At 38.9% G+C, this 17,611-nt stretch overlaps 1 protein-coding gene across 4 annotated transcripts in view; it reads left to right on the forward strand.

Annotated features, from left to right (window-relative positions):
- The window catches only part of ANO4 (anoctamin 4), a 448,648-nt gene that overhangs the window by 348,906 nt on the left and 82,131 nt on the right, over nt 1–17,611 (forward strand). For all 4 annotated transcript variants that reach the window (XM_056116873.1, XM_056116883.1, XM_056116889.1 and 1 more), the window contains 3 exons: nt 1,289–1,395; nt 13,247–13,302; nt 15,544–15,665. In XM_056116873.1, the coding sequence (XP_055972848.1) occupies nt 1,289–1,395; nt 13,247–13,302; nt 15,544–15,665 (285 nt within the window). The remainder of the gene's footprint in view (nt 1–1,288; nt 1,396–13,246; nt 13,303–15,543; nt 15,666–17,611) is intronic.

Below are 17,611 nucleotides of genomic sequence, written 5' to 3' on the forward strand. Positions count from 1 at the left end.
ACTCTACACTCAAGGTTCACTTCGTGTGGGCTTGGGGACCATGTTGGGTGCTGGGGATCGAACCTGAATCAACCATGTGCAAGGCAAACACCCTGCCTGTTGTGCTGTTTCTTTGGCTCCAAGTAATCAGCTTTTCTTAGGGCACGTGGGCAAGAGAACAGATAAAGAAGTGAGGAAACTTGCTGAAGGATGTGACAAAGCATTTTTGAAGGCAGTGACTATCTACATTGATATTCCTGCATATCTACATTGATATTCCTTCATGTTGTCCAACACCCAACAAAAGTTTGTTAATTAATAAACTTTATAATGGGCTGGAGCGATAGCACAGCGGCTAGGGCGTCTGCCTTGCATGCAGCCAACATGGCCGACCCGAGTTCGATTCCTCCGCCCCTCTCGGAGAGCCCGGCAAGCTACCGAGAGTATTCGATATGCCAGACACAGTAACAACAAAGTCTCCAATGGAGACGTTACTGGGCCCGCTCGAGCAAATCGATGATCAACGGGAGGGCCTTTTTTATAATGTATGAATTACAATTTATAGTATATTTCTAAGAGTCTACTATTTAACACAGCCCTTAGAAGGGAGTCATGGCTCTTTGACAAAGTAATTAAACCTCGTGTTGGATTAAGTGTCGCAGGGAAAACTTAGTGAGGTAGAAACACTGGAAAACCTAGTGGAGTTGTGTGCATGAGTGCAAGGGCGTGTATTTGGGTTGCATACTCCTTAAGAAACTTTGTAGGATGGGTCTTCCAATGGCAGACACATAAATCAGTGTAAAGAAGGGTAGAGGGGTACTATCTAAGAAACAACAAGAAATGGACGCAGGCTGTTTTCAACAACTCACATCTCAACTCACCCCTGAGTCAGGCTTAGTACCCAATTCCTGTATCTGCCACTTAAACTAGGTAACTAAGACATCGGGGAGGACAAAAGACATGAAAACATTAACGCAACATGAACTTTTCATTAAATTTATCTAAGGACATTACCAAGAAAATGAGATATGAGGCTTAGACTTGTTATTAGTTTAGTTCTTAATTTTATTTAGCTCCTATTCCTTCCTAATATAATGATATAAATTGTCAGGAGACTGAGAATCAAAACGGAGACTCGTGAGTTTGCTGCCTCAGGTGTGATCTCTGGTATCTCTCAGGCTGTTCCAGACGTACCCTCCCCTCTCTGGCTGATTGAAGACACCTCTCAGAATAACTGCGAATTATCTCAGCAATTCCATCCCTCACTTGCAATTAATTCTCAACTTGTGTTTTCAATATGTGTGTGCAGCTTCATCATACACAACAAAGACACATTCTTCAACAATGCCACAAGAAGTAGAATCGTACATCACATTTTACAAAGAATAAAATATGAAGAAGGAAAAAACAAAATTGGTAAGTAGAGTCCAGCAGATTATATATTTAATATGGGGGGGGGGAATCCAGATTTCCCCCCTTGGTTTTGTTACTTAAATTGATGCTAGAAATGTTCATTGTAAAACTTTGACTACTCCCTTAATAGATATGTAAGATCTTAATAGCATTATTAGCTTTTTGATATCGTGTCATTTATCTGATAATGTGAAAAAATTCTCTCAATTCAACAAATATTTAATGGATACTCATTCTAGGCTAAGTATTGGGCTAGATGTTGGTAAAGATGAGCACCTTCTTCTCCCAGAACTTATTTCAAATAAGTTAACAATAGTTAATGAATAAGTATGTACAGTAAGTAGCATGGAATCCAAATGGATGATCACTGCAATTGAGAGATCAGTAAAAGCTTATCATGAGGCTGAAATCTGCACCGAGAACTTACTGCGGAGATGAAGACAATATGGGAGGGTTAAGGGGGGGAAAAGGGGGGCAACCAGAGGGAATAGAAGTACAGAGGTAGGCTGTCACACATAGGCGAATTCTTCAAATGATCACTTCTTCCTCTGTTATCTGGCCTTCACAACATATTTTAGACACCTCTTGTAAGAACCTTTTCATATTCTATCACCAATTTCCTACCTTATCGAGTATACGATTATGTATGGGGAGAACTGGCCTGGCTTTGTTCTTTATCCCAGCAAAATGTGTATTAATAATTTGAGTAATGAGCTAGATCAGTCTAAGCCCAATCAGGAGAGAAAGATCATGCAGATTTGAACAGGGAATGTTTGAAAGTAATAATGAAGACAGAGGATTGGCCACCATAGAGGTGATGAGAACTCCAAAGAGTAGAATGATACGTAGATAGTAGGAGCTGCCATTCCTCAATAGAAAAAAAAACCTTGACAAAACATGATCCAGACTTTCTGGGCATGGGGCTCAGTCATCTGTAGCAGTTTCTGGGGCTTCTGCACCAACAGGACTCCCTGAAGCTTCTTGGAAAGATGCCGGGGAAGTTATTTACTACATGTGCCAGCAGTACTGTAAGATCAGCTATTCCAGGGGTTGCTTACCCTTGGGGTGGTGTTTCCTGCTCTTGGCCACTAAACTCTGGAGGAACTGGATGCCACCCTACCCTTGGGGTGGTGTTTCCTGCTCTTGGCCACTAAACTCTGGAGGAACTGGATGCCATCCCTCGAGGGTATATGCTACTGCCAACTGCTGAGAAAAGTTTGTGGTACTATTGGTACCAAAGTGGCAGACTCCTTCCTTTTCTACTCTCTCAAGTGCCTTCTACTGAGTGGCAAAACTTTACGTCATATGAGCTGGCAAGGGAGAAAAAATTATAAAGTTCAGTTCTGTCATGGCAAAGCAGACAATGAAAGGGCATTTGGAGCCAAGGGTCAGTAAATTAATAATTGGCGCCTGTCTGTTATAGGCACCAAGCTTTCAAGTCAGGTAGGGGTTGGAGGGATACAATATATACGCTGTGTATTCGAACCAGGAGCCCAGAAGATCTCAGTGATCTGGAAATCTCAGATAAATCCAGGGAGATGGCATTGAATAGTTTGTAAAAGAGAAGCCGTACACACAACTTCATTAAACAGGACAATGTGGGAGAAATGTTACTCCACAGCATCATGAAAGGAACAGACTTGAGAGGTTTCGTTGAAGGCAAGCTCTGTGAGTCACTCGTGTAGGAAGCTGCCAAAATCTACTTTGATCCCCAGCTGCATATATTAAAATATCACTGGGAGGAACTGTAAGTACCTAGTTCAAATTTGAAAACAGTGAGAGTCAATGTAGGTGGGTAATTTGAAACTGAATAGGAGTCAGGTCTTCCTTCAGTTAACTGAGATGATAGCTCTTAGCAGCCTCCTGTTCCACGCGCGGCACCATCTGAGACAGGTGGTCTCCACAGAGTCCTTCAGGACCATTCCACTTGAAGGAATTGTGCCATTTTCTGAATTCCTGTGGGCTGGAGCGATAGCACAGCGGGTAGGGTGTTCGCCTTACAAGCGGCCAACATGGCCGACCCGAGTTCGATTCCTCCGCCCCTCTCGGAGAGCCCGGCAAGCTACCGAGAGTATTCGATATGCCAGACACAGTAACAACAAAGTCTCCAATGGAGACGTTACTGGGCCCGCTCGAGCAAATCGACGATCAACGGGAGGTCCTTTACCTTACCTTACCTATTATTTTCAGAGTGTGTCTTTGGTAGTCACATACAATTTTGGATTCTTTATGTATAATGATATTATAAAGATTGAGCCACCTTTAAAAAGCCACTTTTAACATCTTATTGGGCTAAATAATTACATTATCATAATAATTTTCCATATTTCTTCCTAGCTTTTCCATATGATATTTTAGAAAACTTAGTCTGTGTTACATATGTATATTTATCATACTTTTCAGTTATTTTCATGAACACACTAGAATACAAGTGAGAAGTGAAATCATTGTGTCAGTAGCTATTTTGGGTTACTTTTTTTTAAAGCATATAATTGAAACCACGGTGCCTTTACTACTATTGGTACTATTATAGGCTGAAAATCTCATAGTTCATTATAATACCCTAGTGTATATTGTAAATCTTTCATCAAAAATTTCTAGTATAGATAATAAGTTTCTTAATTGTAAATAACTTGCCTAATTTGTCTTCATATCATCATTGTCTAGCATGGTATCTGGCATATATTAGAAGTGCTTATTGAACTGAAATAAAGATCTTTAAACATATATCTAGCCATCAATATCCCTATATAAGCAAAAACTGTGTGTGGTGAAGCCAAGCCAGATAGCAATTACCGTGCTTACTTTATTTAATTAATTTAGTTCTGCAGTGCTGGGACTCAAACTCAAGTCTTATGCTTGCAAAGCATGTGCTTTACCAGTGAGTCACAGTCCTGTCCCTGTGCTTGGTAATTGCATTTCAAAATGTGAATTATTTTACAAGTAGTCAAGATGAAGATAAAAAAGACATAAGTGGCGATTTAAAAAATGTTCTGAAGGAGAAAAATATGCATTGTATTATTCCTAGTAATCAGGAGCTTTTATAAAGCATGTTATCAGCAGATGGAAAAGAGAATTCTGTTCAATAATCCCTATAGTTTTAAGGTAAAGGTAAAGGTAAAGGCCCTCCCATTGATCATCGATTTGCTCGAGCGGGCCCAGTAACGTCTCCACTGGAGACTTTGTTGTTACTGTGTTTGGTATATCGAATACATCACGGGGAGCTTGCCAGGCTCTGCCATGCGGGCGAGATACTCTCGGTAGCTTGCCAGGCTCTCCGAGAGGGATAGTTTTAAAATTAGTAATAATGAACTGCAAAATATCTCATTAGAAATAGCCATAAAGAGGCCAGAGAGACAGTACCAGGGTTAAGGCACACACCTTATACATAGTAGACCCCAGTTCTGTATTTGGCATCATATTTGTTCTCTTAATCACTGCCAGGTGTGGCCCAAGAAAGAAGGAAGGAAGAGAGAGAGGGAGGAAGGTGTCAAAGAGTGAAATGTTAACCCAGAATCAGGCATAATTTTGAAAAATCTAAAGTAAAACTACAAATGCTCTAACCAGTGATTCATCATCGTCTTTTTTGCTTTTCGGGCCACACCTATCAGTGCTCAGGGCTTTCTTCTGGCTCTGTGCTCAGGGATCATTTCTGTTGGAGCTCTGGGGACCAGATCTTGTACCAGGGATTGAACCTATATTAGCTGCATGCAGGCAAGCACCTTGTCAGCTGTACTGTCTCCAGCCTCTCCATTATCTTCTTGGTTTCATATATAAGATAAACACGTTAGAAGAAGATTTTATTCCTTGATAGACTTTTTGTTTATCCCATGTTAACTTCTGCCTAAAGCTCTAAGAAAGTAAGTTCTTGCATGAGTCTACACTGATTTGAGATAATACAGAAAGTTAGAAAACTTGTAATAATGATTCATGAGTATTTCCACAGAGTGTAAACTACCACTAAGTTTTTCAGCTTCATGCTGCGTTTATTACAACTGTAGAAATCAAATTTATTAAATCTGTTTTCAAAATTGAGCTATTAATAACTCAAAACACTTAATTAACAATATAGGTGCAACAAACAAATCTTGAGGTTGGTGTTTGCAAAACTGTTGCCCACCATAAATGCTATTTCAAAAAGATATTTGCAGCTTATGCTCATTACAGTGTTATTCACAATAGTCAAGATCTGAAAACAATGCAGGTACCCAAGAACATATGCAGAGTATGGTGCTGAGTGAAGTCAATAAGAGGGAAAGGGACAAATATATAATGATCTCTTTCATATCTAGGATATAACATAGTAAGAAAATGGCAATAGACAATGATAACAGCTGCTAATAGACCTGCAGAGCTGAATTTGCCAAAGAAGTTGCTTGGGCAGAACTGTAGACAACCTGGGGACATAGGGGCAGGGTCACTAGTACTCTGGTGATGAGTGTGGTGTTGGAACATAGTAGCCTGAAATAAACAATAGTATAAATCCTTGTGCCTGAAATAAGCACTGCACTGTCGCACTGTCCTTCTGTTGTTCATCGATTTGCTTGAGCGGGCCCAGTAAGGTCTCCATTGTGAGACTTGTTGCTGTGTTTGGCATATTGAATACGTCACGAGTGGCGTGCCAGGCTTTGTCGTGTGGAGTGACATACTCTCGGTAGCTTGCCAGGCTCTCTGAGAGGGGCAGAGGAATCAAACCCAGCTTGACCAACTGGCCGCAGTAGGCCAATGCCCTACTGCTGTGCTATTGCTCCAGCCCTCCTGAAATAAAAATATGTAAAATACAAGATAAAATAAAGTAGGTGCTCAGAGGGACATTAGGAAAGTAATAGACTTGAAATCGTCACCACTTTCTCACTTTGCAGGAGTTTGATAAATTAAGATGAACTTACAAATATCCTTCTCAGGGTCTCCTATTATATCTCTGTGAATCTTGTTTTTCTAATATCTGGGATGTTTGACATTTATTCACAAGATAGGTGAAGTTCTTCATAGAAAATTCTTAAAATTAAAGATTTCTACATAATCACTTATTTATTAATTACAAGGCTATTGAGACCCTCCTGTGTGCTAACCAAAATATTAAACTTAGTCTATATCTGCATTTCAAATGTTTTTCTTAGACATTGAATATTAATAGCAAGCATTGTGAAAACACGTTGGTCTAAAGCTACTAGAAGTTCAAAACCATTGATTAACCTTCTGTTCATGAAAAGTAAATCAACTTATGTTTCATTTTCTTGTTAGGTTCTTTCTGAATTCTAATCATGATGTAAATCAGAAAGGTCATACCCCTGTAAATCCCTTGAGAGACATCCTTCCCATAGTACTCTTTAAGCAACTATTAATCCTCTTCTAGATAATATCCGTCCAATGAAGATTTCCAGGTTGGAACCCCTTGTTGTTCATGGAGCAGTGATCATAATGATCTAAATATCTCAATCCAAAATTTACAAGTTAATACAGTGAACAAAAAAGCCATAGCAATTTTTATGCTGCTTGCAGGAAAATACACTTTCTATACAAAGTCACCAGCAGATAAAATGTATAAAGGTTGAAACAAGATCTCATGTTATCCAAAAGTTAACTGAGTGGCTGTACTGACATGACAATATATTGCTGGGCAAAGAATAACCACGAGTCTTTATAAATGATAAAGGTGTCAGTTCTATAGGAAGACATGATAATTCAAAGTTTTTGTTCACTAAATGACAGAGCCTTAAAGTACAATAAGCAGCAACAAAGAACTTCAGAGGGAAGTAGACAACTCTACGGTTGTGATCAGTCTTCAGTACTTTTTTAAATCACTGGAAAAAGTAAACAGGTAATCAGTAGGGGTTAGAAGACCTAAACAACATTATTGACACACTTAATTGACTTGTTAGACAGCTACACCACCCACAACATCAAAGTACACTTTTTTCCAAGACAACACAGAGTATAAGACTATATTTGAACATTAAAGTAAGATTTAATAAATTTAAAGGGAGCCAAGTCACTCAGACTAAGCTTTGATCACAGTGTACTAAAACTAGACATCAATGAGAGCTTTGGAAAATTCACAGATAATTAAAAAAATAAATAATTCACTTTCCAATGGAGAAGAATGCATCAAAAGGGAATTTAGAAAGAAGGTTATAATAAATGCAACATGTCAAAAAGTTTTATTCTTGGGAAAATTTTAATTATAATTATAATGTATGCATGCCAGTATAGATAAAGAAACATCCCAAATTAATGACCACCTCTTCCACCTAAAAAAAAACCTATTTTTTAAAGAAATTAATCTAAAGAAGATAGAATATGGGAAATTAGAAAATAATACGAAGGTGCTAATGCAGTAGAAAACAGAAAAGCGACAACAGCACAAAAGCAATGTCTTCAAAAAAATTAATAAAAAACAAAGCAGTGGGGCTGGAGAGATAGCACAGCGGGTAGGACGTTTGCCTTGCATGCGGTCGACCCGGGTTCAATTCCCAGCATCCCATATGGTCCCCTGAGCACTGCCAGGAGTAACTTCTGAGTACAGAGCCAGGAGTAACTCCTGTGCATCGCCAGGTGTGACCCAAAAAGCAAAACAAAACAAAACAAAAAAACAAAGCAGTGTCTTCAAAAGAATAAATAAATGCATCAGCACTGCAGTGGACACACCTAAGGTTGATTTCCCAACGAGGCATACCAGGTGTGATTCCTTCCCTTGAAGTATGGGTGAAACTCTGGTGTATGTCTCGCCAGTATTATCAAAGTGATCATATAATTTCTATAAATTATAGTGTACTTTATGACAGAGTTTAGGACTTTTACAGTGTAATTATTTCAGTCAGTTTGACTTTAACTTAATAAAAATGAAGATTAACCAGAGTGAGATAAGAAAGCAAGTCTTTTAAAAGAAGATTTAAAAGCCAGGGAATGGCGCAGTGTGAGCACAGACCTTGTATGTATGAGACCTGAGTTCATTCACATACACACACACATACACACACACACTCACACACGCACGCACACACACAAAGAATAAACTAGTGGGGCTGGAGCAATAGTACAGCGGGTAGGGCGTTTGCCTTGCACGTGGCCAACCCGGGTTCAATTCCTGGCATCCCATATGGTCCCCTGAGCACCGCCAGGGGTAATTCCTGAGTACAGAGCCAGGACTAACCCCTGTGCATCACCAGGTGTGACCCCTCCCCCCCAAAAATAAACTGTTTTAGAGATATATGCATGCCTATTTCCATTGCAGTCTTAAATACAAAGGCCAGTACATAGAAACAACTCAGATAGTCAATGATGAATGAATAAAGAATTTGTGGTGAACGCAATGAAATATTATGCAGCTATAAGAAAAAATGAAATCTTGCAGTTCACTGCAATTTGGATGTAACAGGAGAGCATTAGGTTAAGCGAAAGGAGCCAGAGGGAGAAGGGTAAATAATAGGTTATCTCACTCACCAGTGCTATCAAGAGAGAAGAAAAATGAAGGGGAAATAGTACCGAATGATGACAGACCTTTGATTCTGGATTATAAAACACAGATGACCAGGCCGTGGAAGGTGGAAGGAAGAGATGAAATAGAAGTGAGTGACATGAGGACAGTGGTGGAAAGTCTTACTTAAGCACATTGCTGGTGGGGAAGGTGGAGAAGGTGGTGAAGAAGTAGCTTTTGTATCAGTACCACAAACATTAACACTATTGTAATTGTTACCTAAAAATTTAATAAAATTATATAAAATTGGAAAAGAAGAGATTTAGACTTCCTCAGAGCACAGCAGCCTAAGAGAAAAACAACTCCATCTCTCTGTTGCTGGTTTGGAAGATGCAAACCAGCAGGAATGCTAGAACAGCATCATCTGTCAAACAATCCGAAAAAGCCTGAAGTGCATCCGTTCCTAGTTGCACCACCAGGTGAGAATTGTCTCACCCAAATCTTGACTTGAACACTGTGAGACTCTGAGCAGAAAACTTAGCTAAACTATGCCTGAATTTCTGACCAGTGACAGCACTGAGATTGATTTTATATACTTACGGATTCTTGTTACTGTTACTGTTTTTGGCATATTGAATATACCACAGGTAGGTCACCAGGCTCTGCCATGCAGGAGCATAACAGGTCTCATTCCCCTGACTGTGAAAGACTCTCCAGTAAGGCGTTGGGAAAGACGTGTAAGGAGAGGCTGCTAAAATCTCAGGGCTGGGACGAATGAGACATTACTGTCTCCCGCTCAACTAAATCGATGAACAACGGGATGACAGTGATACAGTGATACTGTGATGGATTCTTGAAATTCGCTGCATGGTGAGAGAAAATAAGTTCAGACTTCTACCCAGCATAATTATAGGGGAAAAGAGAGAAATACAAATTACCAAAACACTGAGAATAAGAGAGAGGTTATCACCACAGAAATTGGAAATAGTGATTATCTTGTGTCAATAAAGTTGACAACTTAAATGAAGTATACAGGGTCCTTGACAGGTGCAAATAACCAAAACTCATCTAAGAAGAAATACATATGTTATCCGTGAAACAATCTGGGCCTGGAGTTTTCTCTGTGAGCTGAATTTTAAGTATAAATTTAATTTATATACAAAGTAATATCTTCAGATTGTTTCAGTAGTTAATTTTTTTCAGGTCTTAACAAAAGTGGCAGTACTAGTTATACAAAAGTTTCACAAATTGGGACTGGAGTGATAGTATAGCGGGTAGGGCACTTGTCTTCCACACCGCCGACCTGAGTTTGATCCCCAGCATTCCCTAAGCGCACCAGGAGTGATACCTAAATACAGAGCCAGGAGTAAGACCTGAGCACAGCTAGGTGTGGCCCCATAACTAAAACAAACAAAAAGTTTCACGAATCACTGCCAAGATACTCTGTGAGGGTAATATTTCCCAGATAATGAAAGCAGATAAAACAGTACTAGAAAAGGAGCATCATGAATGAACATGCTTATAGATATAAGCATTGTAAACAAAATTTAATATAATAATAAAATATAAAAGGGATATTGGATCATAACCAAATCAAGTTTATATGAGACTTCAAGGTGAGTTTAACATTATAGAAAAATATTAGCAAAGGGGAAAAATCTAATTATCTTCTTTTATTTGTTTATGTGAAGGGAGGTGGGCACTTAGTGTTTCTCATAGCTTCCTCCTGACACTTTATTCCTCAGGGACCATTCCTAGTAAGTGTGGTGTCTACTGTACGGTTTGAGCATGTCTGAGCTGTGAGTAAGGCAAGCACCCTATCTGCTGTAGAAGTGCCCTACTTGCTGTACTATCTCTTTGGACTTATTATCATCTTCTGTAGACACAAAAAAAAAAGTTTGGAAAAAAAATCCTGTCTCCATTCCTGATAAAACTCAGAAAAGCAGTAGAATCTTTTTCAATCTAAAAAAAAAAATGCATCGATGAAATACTTGTGATAACATTGTACTTAGTATGAATGTTTTTCCCTCAGAGATGGGGAAATAACAAGTATGGCTGTGTTTTATTCATCATTTCAGTAGATAGTGACAAAATACAAGAAAAAAAGGGTTAGGGAGGTCATGCAGCAGTTTATTGTGTGTTTTTCATGCACAGACATTGGTCCTGAGCATCCAACAGCAAAAGAGGTATTTAGACTGTAAAAGAAATAGAACTGTCTTTTCTATACAGACATCATCATCTATATAGAAATTCCACTGGAATCTATCAAAAGAATGCTGGAACTAATATGTGAGTTTACCTATGTTCCAAGAAATAAGATTGACATGGAAAGCTCAATTATTTTTCTGTAAGTCAACAACAAAGTAAAAGAATTGAAAATTTAAAGATCATGCCACTTACAATAATCATCAAAGTATATGAAATATTTTTATGAAAATTATCTGAATATATGTGCACTGAAAACTGGAAAGCATCACCAAAAGAACCTTAAGGTCTAAATAAATGGAGCACTGTATCCTGTATATGCTCCAGAGACTCAATATCGTTAAGATGTTAATGTGCCTCAATTTACTCTATAAAATTTAATACAGTGTCATTCAAACTCCCAAGGTTGTGTGTGAAAATTGACAACCTGATTTAAATATTTATTGAAATCAGTGAAAAAGGAAACAAAATAGAGGATGATATCAGGTTTTAAAAATTATTATACAGAGAGTTTAGTGCTGGTATAAAGAAAGACAGACAGATGAGTGGAAGAGAAGAAAGATTCCAGAAATAAATTTACTGCCAATTGTTTTTTCATTTCAATTTTTATTGAGACACCATTATTTACAAAGTTATTCATAGTTGAGTTCTAGGCATTCAATTTTCCCACACCTATCCCATCACCAGTGTCAACTTCCTTCTATGAGGGTCCCCAGCTTCCCTCCCACGCCCCAGCCTGTCTCCTTGACAGGCACATTTTTAAGTCTGGTCGCTGTAATTTATAACAAGTTACTAGATGAAAGATTGTCTTTTTCAACAAGCTGTGCTGAACAGTTCCTACCTGTTTGAAAGAAAAAAAAAAGTCTTGAACTAACACCCAAGAATAGCCGAGATAAGTACCAGGAGGTTTACTCCATGGCTTGGAGGCCAGCCGCACACGCTAGGGGAAAAGGCAGCTTAGATAGAGAAGGGAGCACCAAGTAAAGGGTGTTGGGAGGATCCTCTCAGGATGGGACATGCGTGCTGAGAATAGACTTTAGACCGAACATGATTGCCACTCAATGCCTCTTTTGCAAACCACAGTACCCAAAAGGAGAGAGAGAACAAAAGGGAATACCCTGCCACAGAGGCAGGGTGGGATGGGGGGATGGGCTATGGGAGGGATACTGGGATTAGTGGTGGTGGAGAATGGGCACTGGTGGAGAGATGGGTACTCGATCATTGTATAACTGAAACCCAAGCACAAAAATTTGTAAGTCTACAATGTACCTCATGGTGTTTCACTAATAAAATTTTTTTTAGAAAAGGCTTGAATATATATATATATATATATATATACACAAAAGTTAAGTAGATTGTAGATCTAAATGGAACCCTATAAAAATTCTAAACCTATAAAAATTCTGAGAGAAAACATAGGAGAATATAGTGTGTTCCTGGTTGAGTCAGGAGGGGTATTAAACATACTGTAGGCATAATTCATAAAAGATGGATAATTAAACTTTATCAAAATTAAATCTTAATTAATGAGAAACCACAGAGGAGGAGGAAAATTTTCCAAAGCATAGGTCTAGCTACTAGTAATGTTTATAAATTCAGTAATAAAAATTTTAATGAGCATAAGAGCTGAGCGGATTTGACAAGAGATGTACAGATGGCGACTAATCACAGTATGATATTTTAAAGCATTCATTAGGGGAACACAAATTAAAATCATAATCAAGTATAACTACACCTATTAGAATGACTTAAAGACTAACCACACCAACTGCTGACATAAGCATGCAGGAGCTTAAAGTCACACTCTGCTGACAAAATAGCAATGTCAAGAAGAAGTCTGACCGTTTCTGAGCGACAATACCGAGGGTAAGGTGTTTGCTTTGTACACGTTTGACCCAGGTTCATCCTATATGGTTCCCCAAGCACCGCCAGGAATAATTCCTAGTGCAGAATCAGGAGTAAACCCTGAGCATCACCAGGTATAGCCCCAAAAGCAAAATAAATGAATAAATAAATTTAAAAATAAGCAGATAATCACACAAAGACCTGAAAATGCTTAGGGCAGCATTATAATAGCTCTATACAACAGCAGCTCAAATGTATATTACCAGGGGATAAAAGATAAAAAAAAAATAAAGTCTTCATGGTAACTTAGCAAAAGTGAAAAAATCAGCGTCATGAGGATTCAAACTTGGTATTAATTTGAAATCAACATTTTTCTGCTTGTTTTAGGTCTGAATCGTTTGCTTACCAATGGCTCCTATGAAGCTGCATTTCCTCTGCATGAGGTACTTTTCCGCCCTTTCTCTATTTCTTATTATTAAATCAGTTTGGGGGCAGTCATTAATTAGGATGTTGATATAACATTTGCTCATTGTGATCTGTTTAGTGACTAATTGGGGAGGAGCACATGCTTGCATAATGACATTTCTCTTTCAGCATAGTTTTATTCCTACATATATTTTCATATTAAATTATAAGAATCCTTGAATTAGGAGTCATTCCACATGAGTTCAGAGAAATATCTGAAGTACCGCAAGTCATAAAAGTAAGGCATTGAAAATTTGCATGAGGCACTAGACCCAGGAGGAAGATATTCCTGACGTATATCATTTCCACAATAAAAGAATTGATAGTTCTATTTTTAAAGAGAAAGAAGTCATCTTGCAGAGCTTCTGGCAACCAGAGTGATATTAACAGTATTTATCATTGTTGATTTAAGGTATATAATTTTTTTACTTATCTTTTTTTACTTATTTATCTTTTACTTATTTATCTTTTATTGTTCTTATTTATTGTCTTATTTGCTACTTGGATGTTTTATATATGAAGATTTTTTAAAATGTAATTGCAATTATCTTTAACTCACTTTTCCCTATTTGATATTGAGCTGTAAATTCTCTTTAGAGTGGGTGTTCAGAGATCTAGTTCTCGTTGTTGAGACATTATTGTCATTTTCTTGGCAGTTGGATACCACAGGACATAGAAAATACAAAGACACATATTATAACCCATGTTCTCTAGTATCTCACAACTCAGGCAGGGTAAAATGGCTGTTAACAATGTACTCTAAACAGTTTTCTGTTAGAAAAAAAATACTAACAGTTTGACAGTAAACTTGAAGAAAGTTGTTTGTCAATAACATCTTTTTATTTGACTTATAGGGTTTTATCTTAATTTTTAAACACCTCAAGGAAGTAACAGGTGTGGAATTTTAAAACCTTCTCATAAAGAAAGCTTGAAGTTTTGTTCTGAGACTCTTTTTGTTCAATAACCATGAAACATTTTTAGGGCAGAAGCAAATATTTGACACCGAGGTCATTCTGAACTCTAAAGACAGATTTCCACGTCGCATGACTTCCTGTAGCTGTTAGCATTGCCCAGTAAAGGGTTACAGGGAAAACAGCACCACCCACCCACTAGGCCCCAACATTTTCTTGCCCAGTGTGAGGTGGGCAGGAGTACCTGTAGGACAGTGCATATAGAAATCTAACCATAAAACCCCTCAAAGCCATAGCTCAGGGTCTACTCTATGATTTCTGTATCTCTGTTACACCCTGCATGCTAAGAAAAGAACTTCCAAATTCAGCTCTCACGGCTACAATAATAGCATAATCGCTCTTTTGACTTTTTAACTCTCAGTTCAACTTAACTATATTACTTAACCTCACGATGCCCTTAAGAAGCAGAAAGACAGGAGAGGCTGATATTGTGGCCCTTGTTTCAAGTTAAACATTTAAATTTTGGTTTAGAGAAAGGGTAGTTTGCCTCTGGTCACACAGTGAGTGGCAACTGGATTTAGATGAGAACCCAAGTGGGTTTTTTGTTTTTGTTTTTGTTTTTTTGTCTCTCAGCCCTGTTCACTTTCTACTCAGAATGGACACCCCAAGTAAATGTGAAAAATTAGTTCTCCTCCAGAAGATCCTTTTGTTATTTGTGAAACTTGTATTACCACTAATTGACCAAACAAAAGTTCCCATTTCTCTGGCCCTTACTCTTCTTCATTCAAGGAGATCTCTTCTTATTTGAATTATTGTAATTCTAAGGTGACTTCCAGCTTGTAGTTCAAGGGTTTTCTTAAGGAAAGGCCATGTTTTAAGGTTCTAGCTTTGGTCTATCTATGGTGAGTGGCAGAGAGAATTAACAAGTCTTGGGCATGACCTCTGGGCAAGATATTTGACCCAAACCAACACAAGGCACTTGAGGAAATAGCTCTTGGTTCCACTGTGAACTCTAAGAAATCAAGTCTCAGAGTTCAAGGTCTCCTACCTGCAGAGCTGTTGAACTGAATGTGAACTTGGTTTATACCTGCCCAAGTCTAGCAAGCACAGATGCTTCAACAAGATACTATCCAGAATGAGTTCACGTTTTCCTTCAGTAGGCATTCATTTTTTCCTCTGATCACCCCTACTGCTACTTCTGACAGAAGAGACTAGTTCTAGTATCCGTGCTTCTTTGTGGGTTTGGGTTCTGTGGGTTCTGTGGATTCTGTGAGTATTGCCTCACTGCAAGTGGTATTTCAATCCCAGGGAAGTTACAGAAGTAAGAACTCCATTAGAACACATGGAGCAGAAAACCACCGACACCTGCTTTATGAGTGCTGGGCCTCCTGGGGCGTATGGTATAAGTACCAGCCTTTGGATCTTGTGAGGTGAGTTTTCAATTTGCGGCAGACACAAAGCTTGTACAAAGGATCCAGGTAGATTGTCAACTGGGACAAATCAGTGTAGTAGAAAAAAAAGCCTGAAGTCTACATTTCTTGCCCAGATCTGCCTTCTCCCCACAAACGGCAGTTCATTCCAAGGACCTTGGTGGTTCCTGATAAACCAGACCTCCCACCGAGAATCATTGTCTTCCCTGTCAAAGGGCTAAGAAGGGACATGTGAGATCAGTTTGACCTCTCTCAGAGCTCCATAAGGAACAGGTCACAGAGGTGAATGTTGGGAACAGACTATAGCAGTTATAGAGAGGAAACATTGCGACATCTATTGCTGACAAATGGAATATTGTTCCTATCATGTAAGTAGGCTCTTTAAAATATTATCATTCTAATAATTGTCTGGCTACTTTAATGTTCATATTAAACTAATAGAATTTAAAGATTGTGTTAATTCTTTATATTATAAAAAGTACTTTAGCGTTTGGGCTGGAGCAATAGCACAGCGGGTAGGGCGTTCGCCTTACACGCGGCCAACATGGCCGACCTGAGTTCGATTCCTCCGCCCCTCTCGGAGAGCCTGGCAAGCTACCGAGAGTATTCGATATGCCAGACACAATAACAACAAAGTCTCCAATGGAGACGTTACTGGGCCCGCTCGAGCAAATCGACGATCAACGGGAGGGCCTTTACCTTACCTTACCTTACCTTACCTTACCTTACCTTACCTTAGCGTTTAACTTTTGATAATTGTACAGTGAAGTATATTTGTAGGTTCCTTGTATTGGCCAATCAGGCTCAATGCAAAAAGGCCCAAGGATGTGGTGCTACTCAGGTTGTACTCAGGGGCCTTCAGGGCTGTATCTGGAAATATTCAGAGCACTATGTGATGACAGGTATCAGACTGGGGCTGACCCTATGCAAGAATGCCTCTTTAAGCTCTGAATATTCTCCCCAAGCTGGAGCGATAGCACAGAGGTTAGGGTGTTTGCCTAGCATGCAGCCGACCCGGGTTCAATTCCTCCACCCCTCTCGGAGAGCCCGGAAAGCTACCAAGAGTATCTCGCCTGCACAGCAAAGCCTGGCAAGCTACCCGTGGCATATTTGATATGCCAAAAACAGTAACAAAAAGTCTCAGAATTTGTTGTGAGATGTTACTGGTACCCACTCGAGCAAATCAATGAACAATGGGAGGACAGTGCTACAGTGCTATATTCACCCCAGGCCCTGGATTTTTCCTTTAGCCTTCCTTTGATTATACCCAGTCTTCTGCCATGGCAGCATTGTATTCTAACGTGATTTATTTAGAGACTGGTTATTGAGATTGTGTTGCAACAATTCACACTTCATGGATTTATTATTAAAGAGAAACGCTGGTGACTTCTAGACTGTATTTGTTTTACTTTGACCAGAACCCTCAGAAAATGAGCCCAGGGGGAAATGAAGCACTAAGCAACTCACTTTCTATTTGTCTCCTTGAATAGTCTTTCCTGCCAGAATCCTTATTGCCAAGTGTATGTTTCTGTTGGCATTGATGAATTGTGTGCACTTGTTGTTAGTGTTGTTGTTGGTAATAAATGATCCAGATGATCTGGGTGAATGGAAATATATATTTGAAAAGAAATTATTTTGACCAGTCTCAATGCAGGATAAAACCATGGAGGGAGAGAGTAGAAGGAATAAATAAAAAAGCATATTCTCTTCCCAGCCTTAATCCCATGTTATGGGAACATATTGATTTAAAAAAAAATACCCCAAAATTGTTATAACCCAAATATCTCCCAGAAACAACACTTTAAGGTTTTGCTGTTTGTTGATGACTATGAGTTAATTTCCCATTGTGTTTCTAGCGTGATTCTAAGGACTTTAGCTAAGACCAGCACAAGCTGTGGTCTCTGGCTTTGAGAAATTTTGTTTCCTTGGGGAAAACAGGATACCTG

Source organism: Sorex fumeus, unplaced genomic scaffold (genome assembly GCF_029834395.1).
Source record: "Sorex fumeus unplaced genomic scaffold, SorFum_2.1 ptg000003l, whole genome shotgun sequence".
Classification (NCBI taxonomy): Eukaryota; Metazoa; Chordata; class Mammalia; order Eulipotyphla; family Soricidae; genus Sorex; species Sorex fumeus.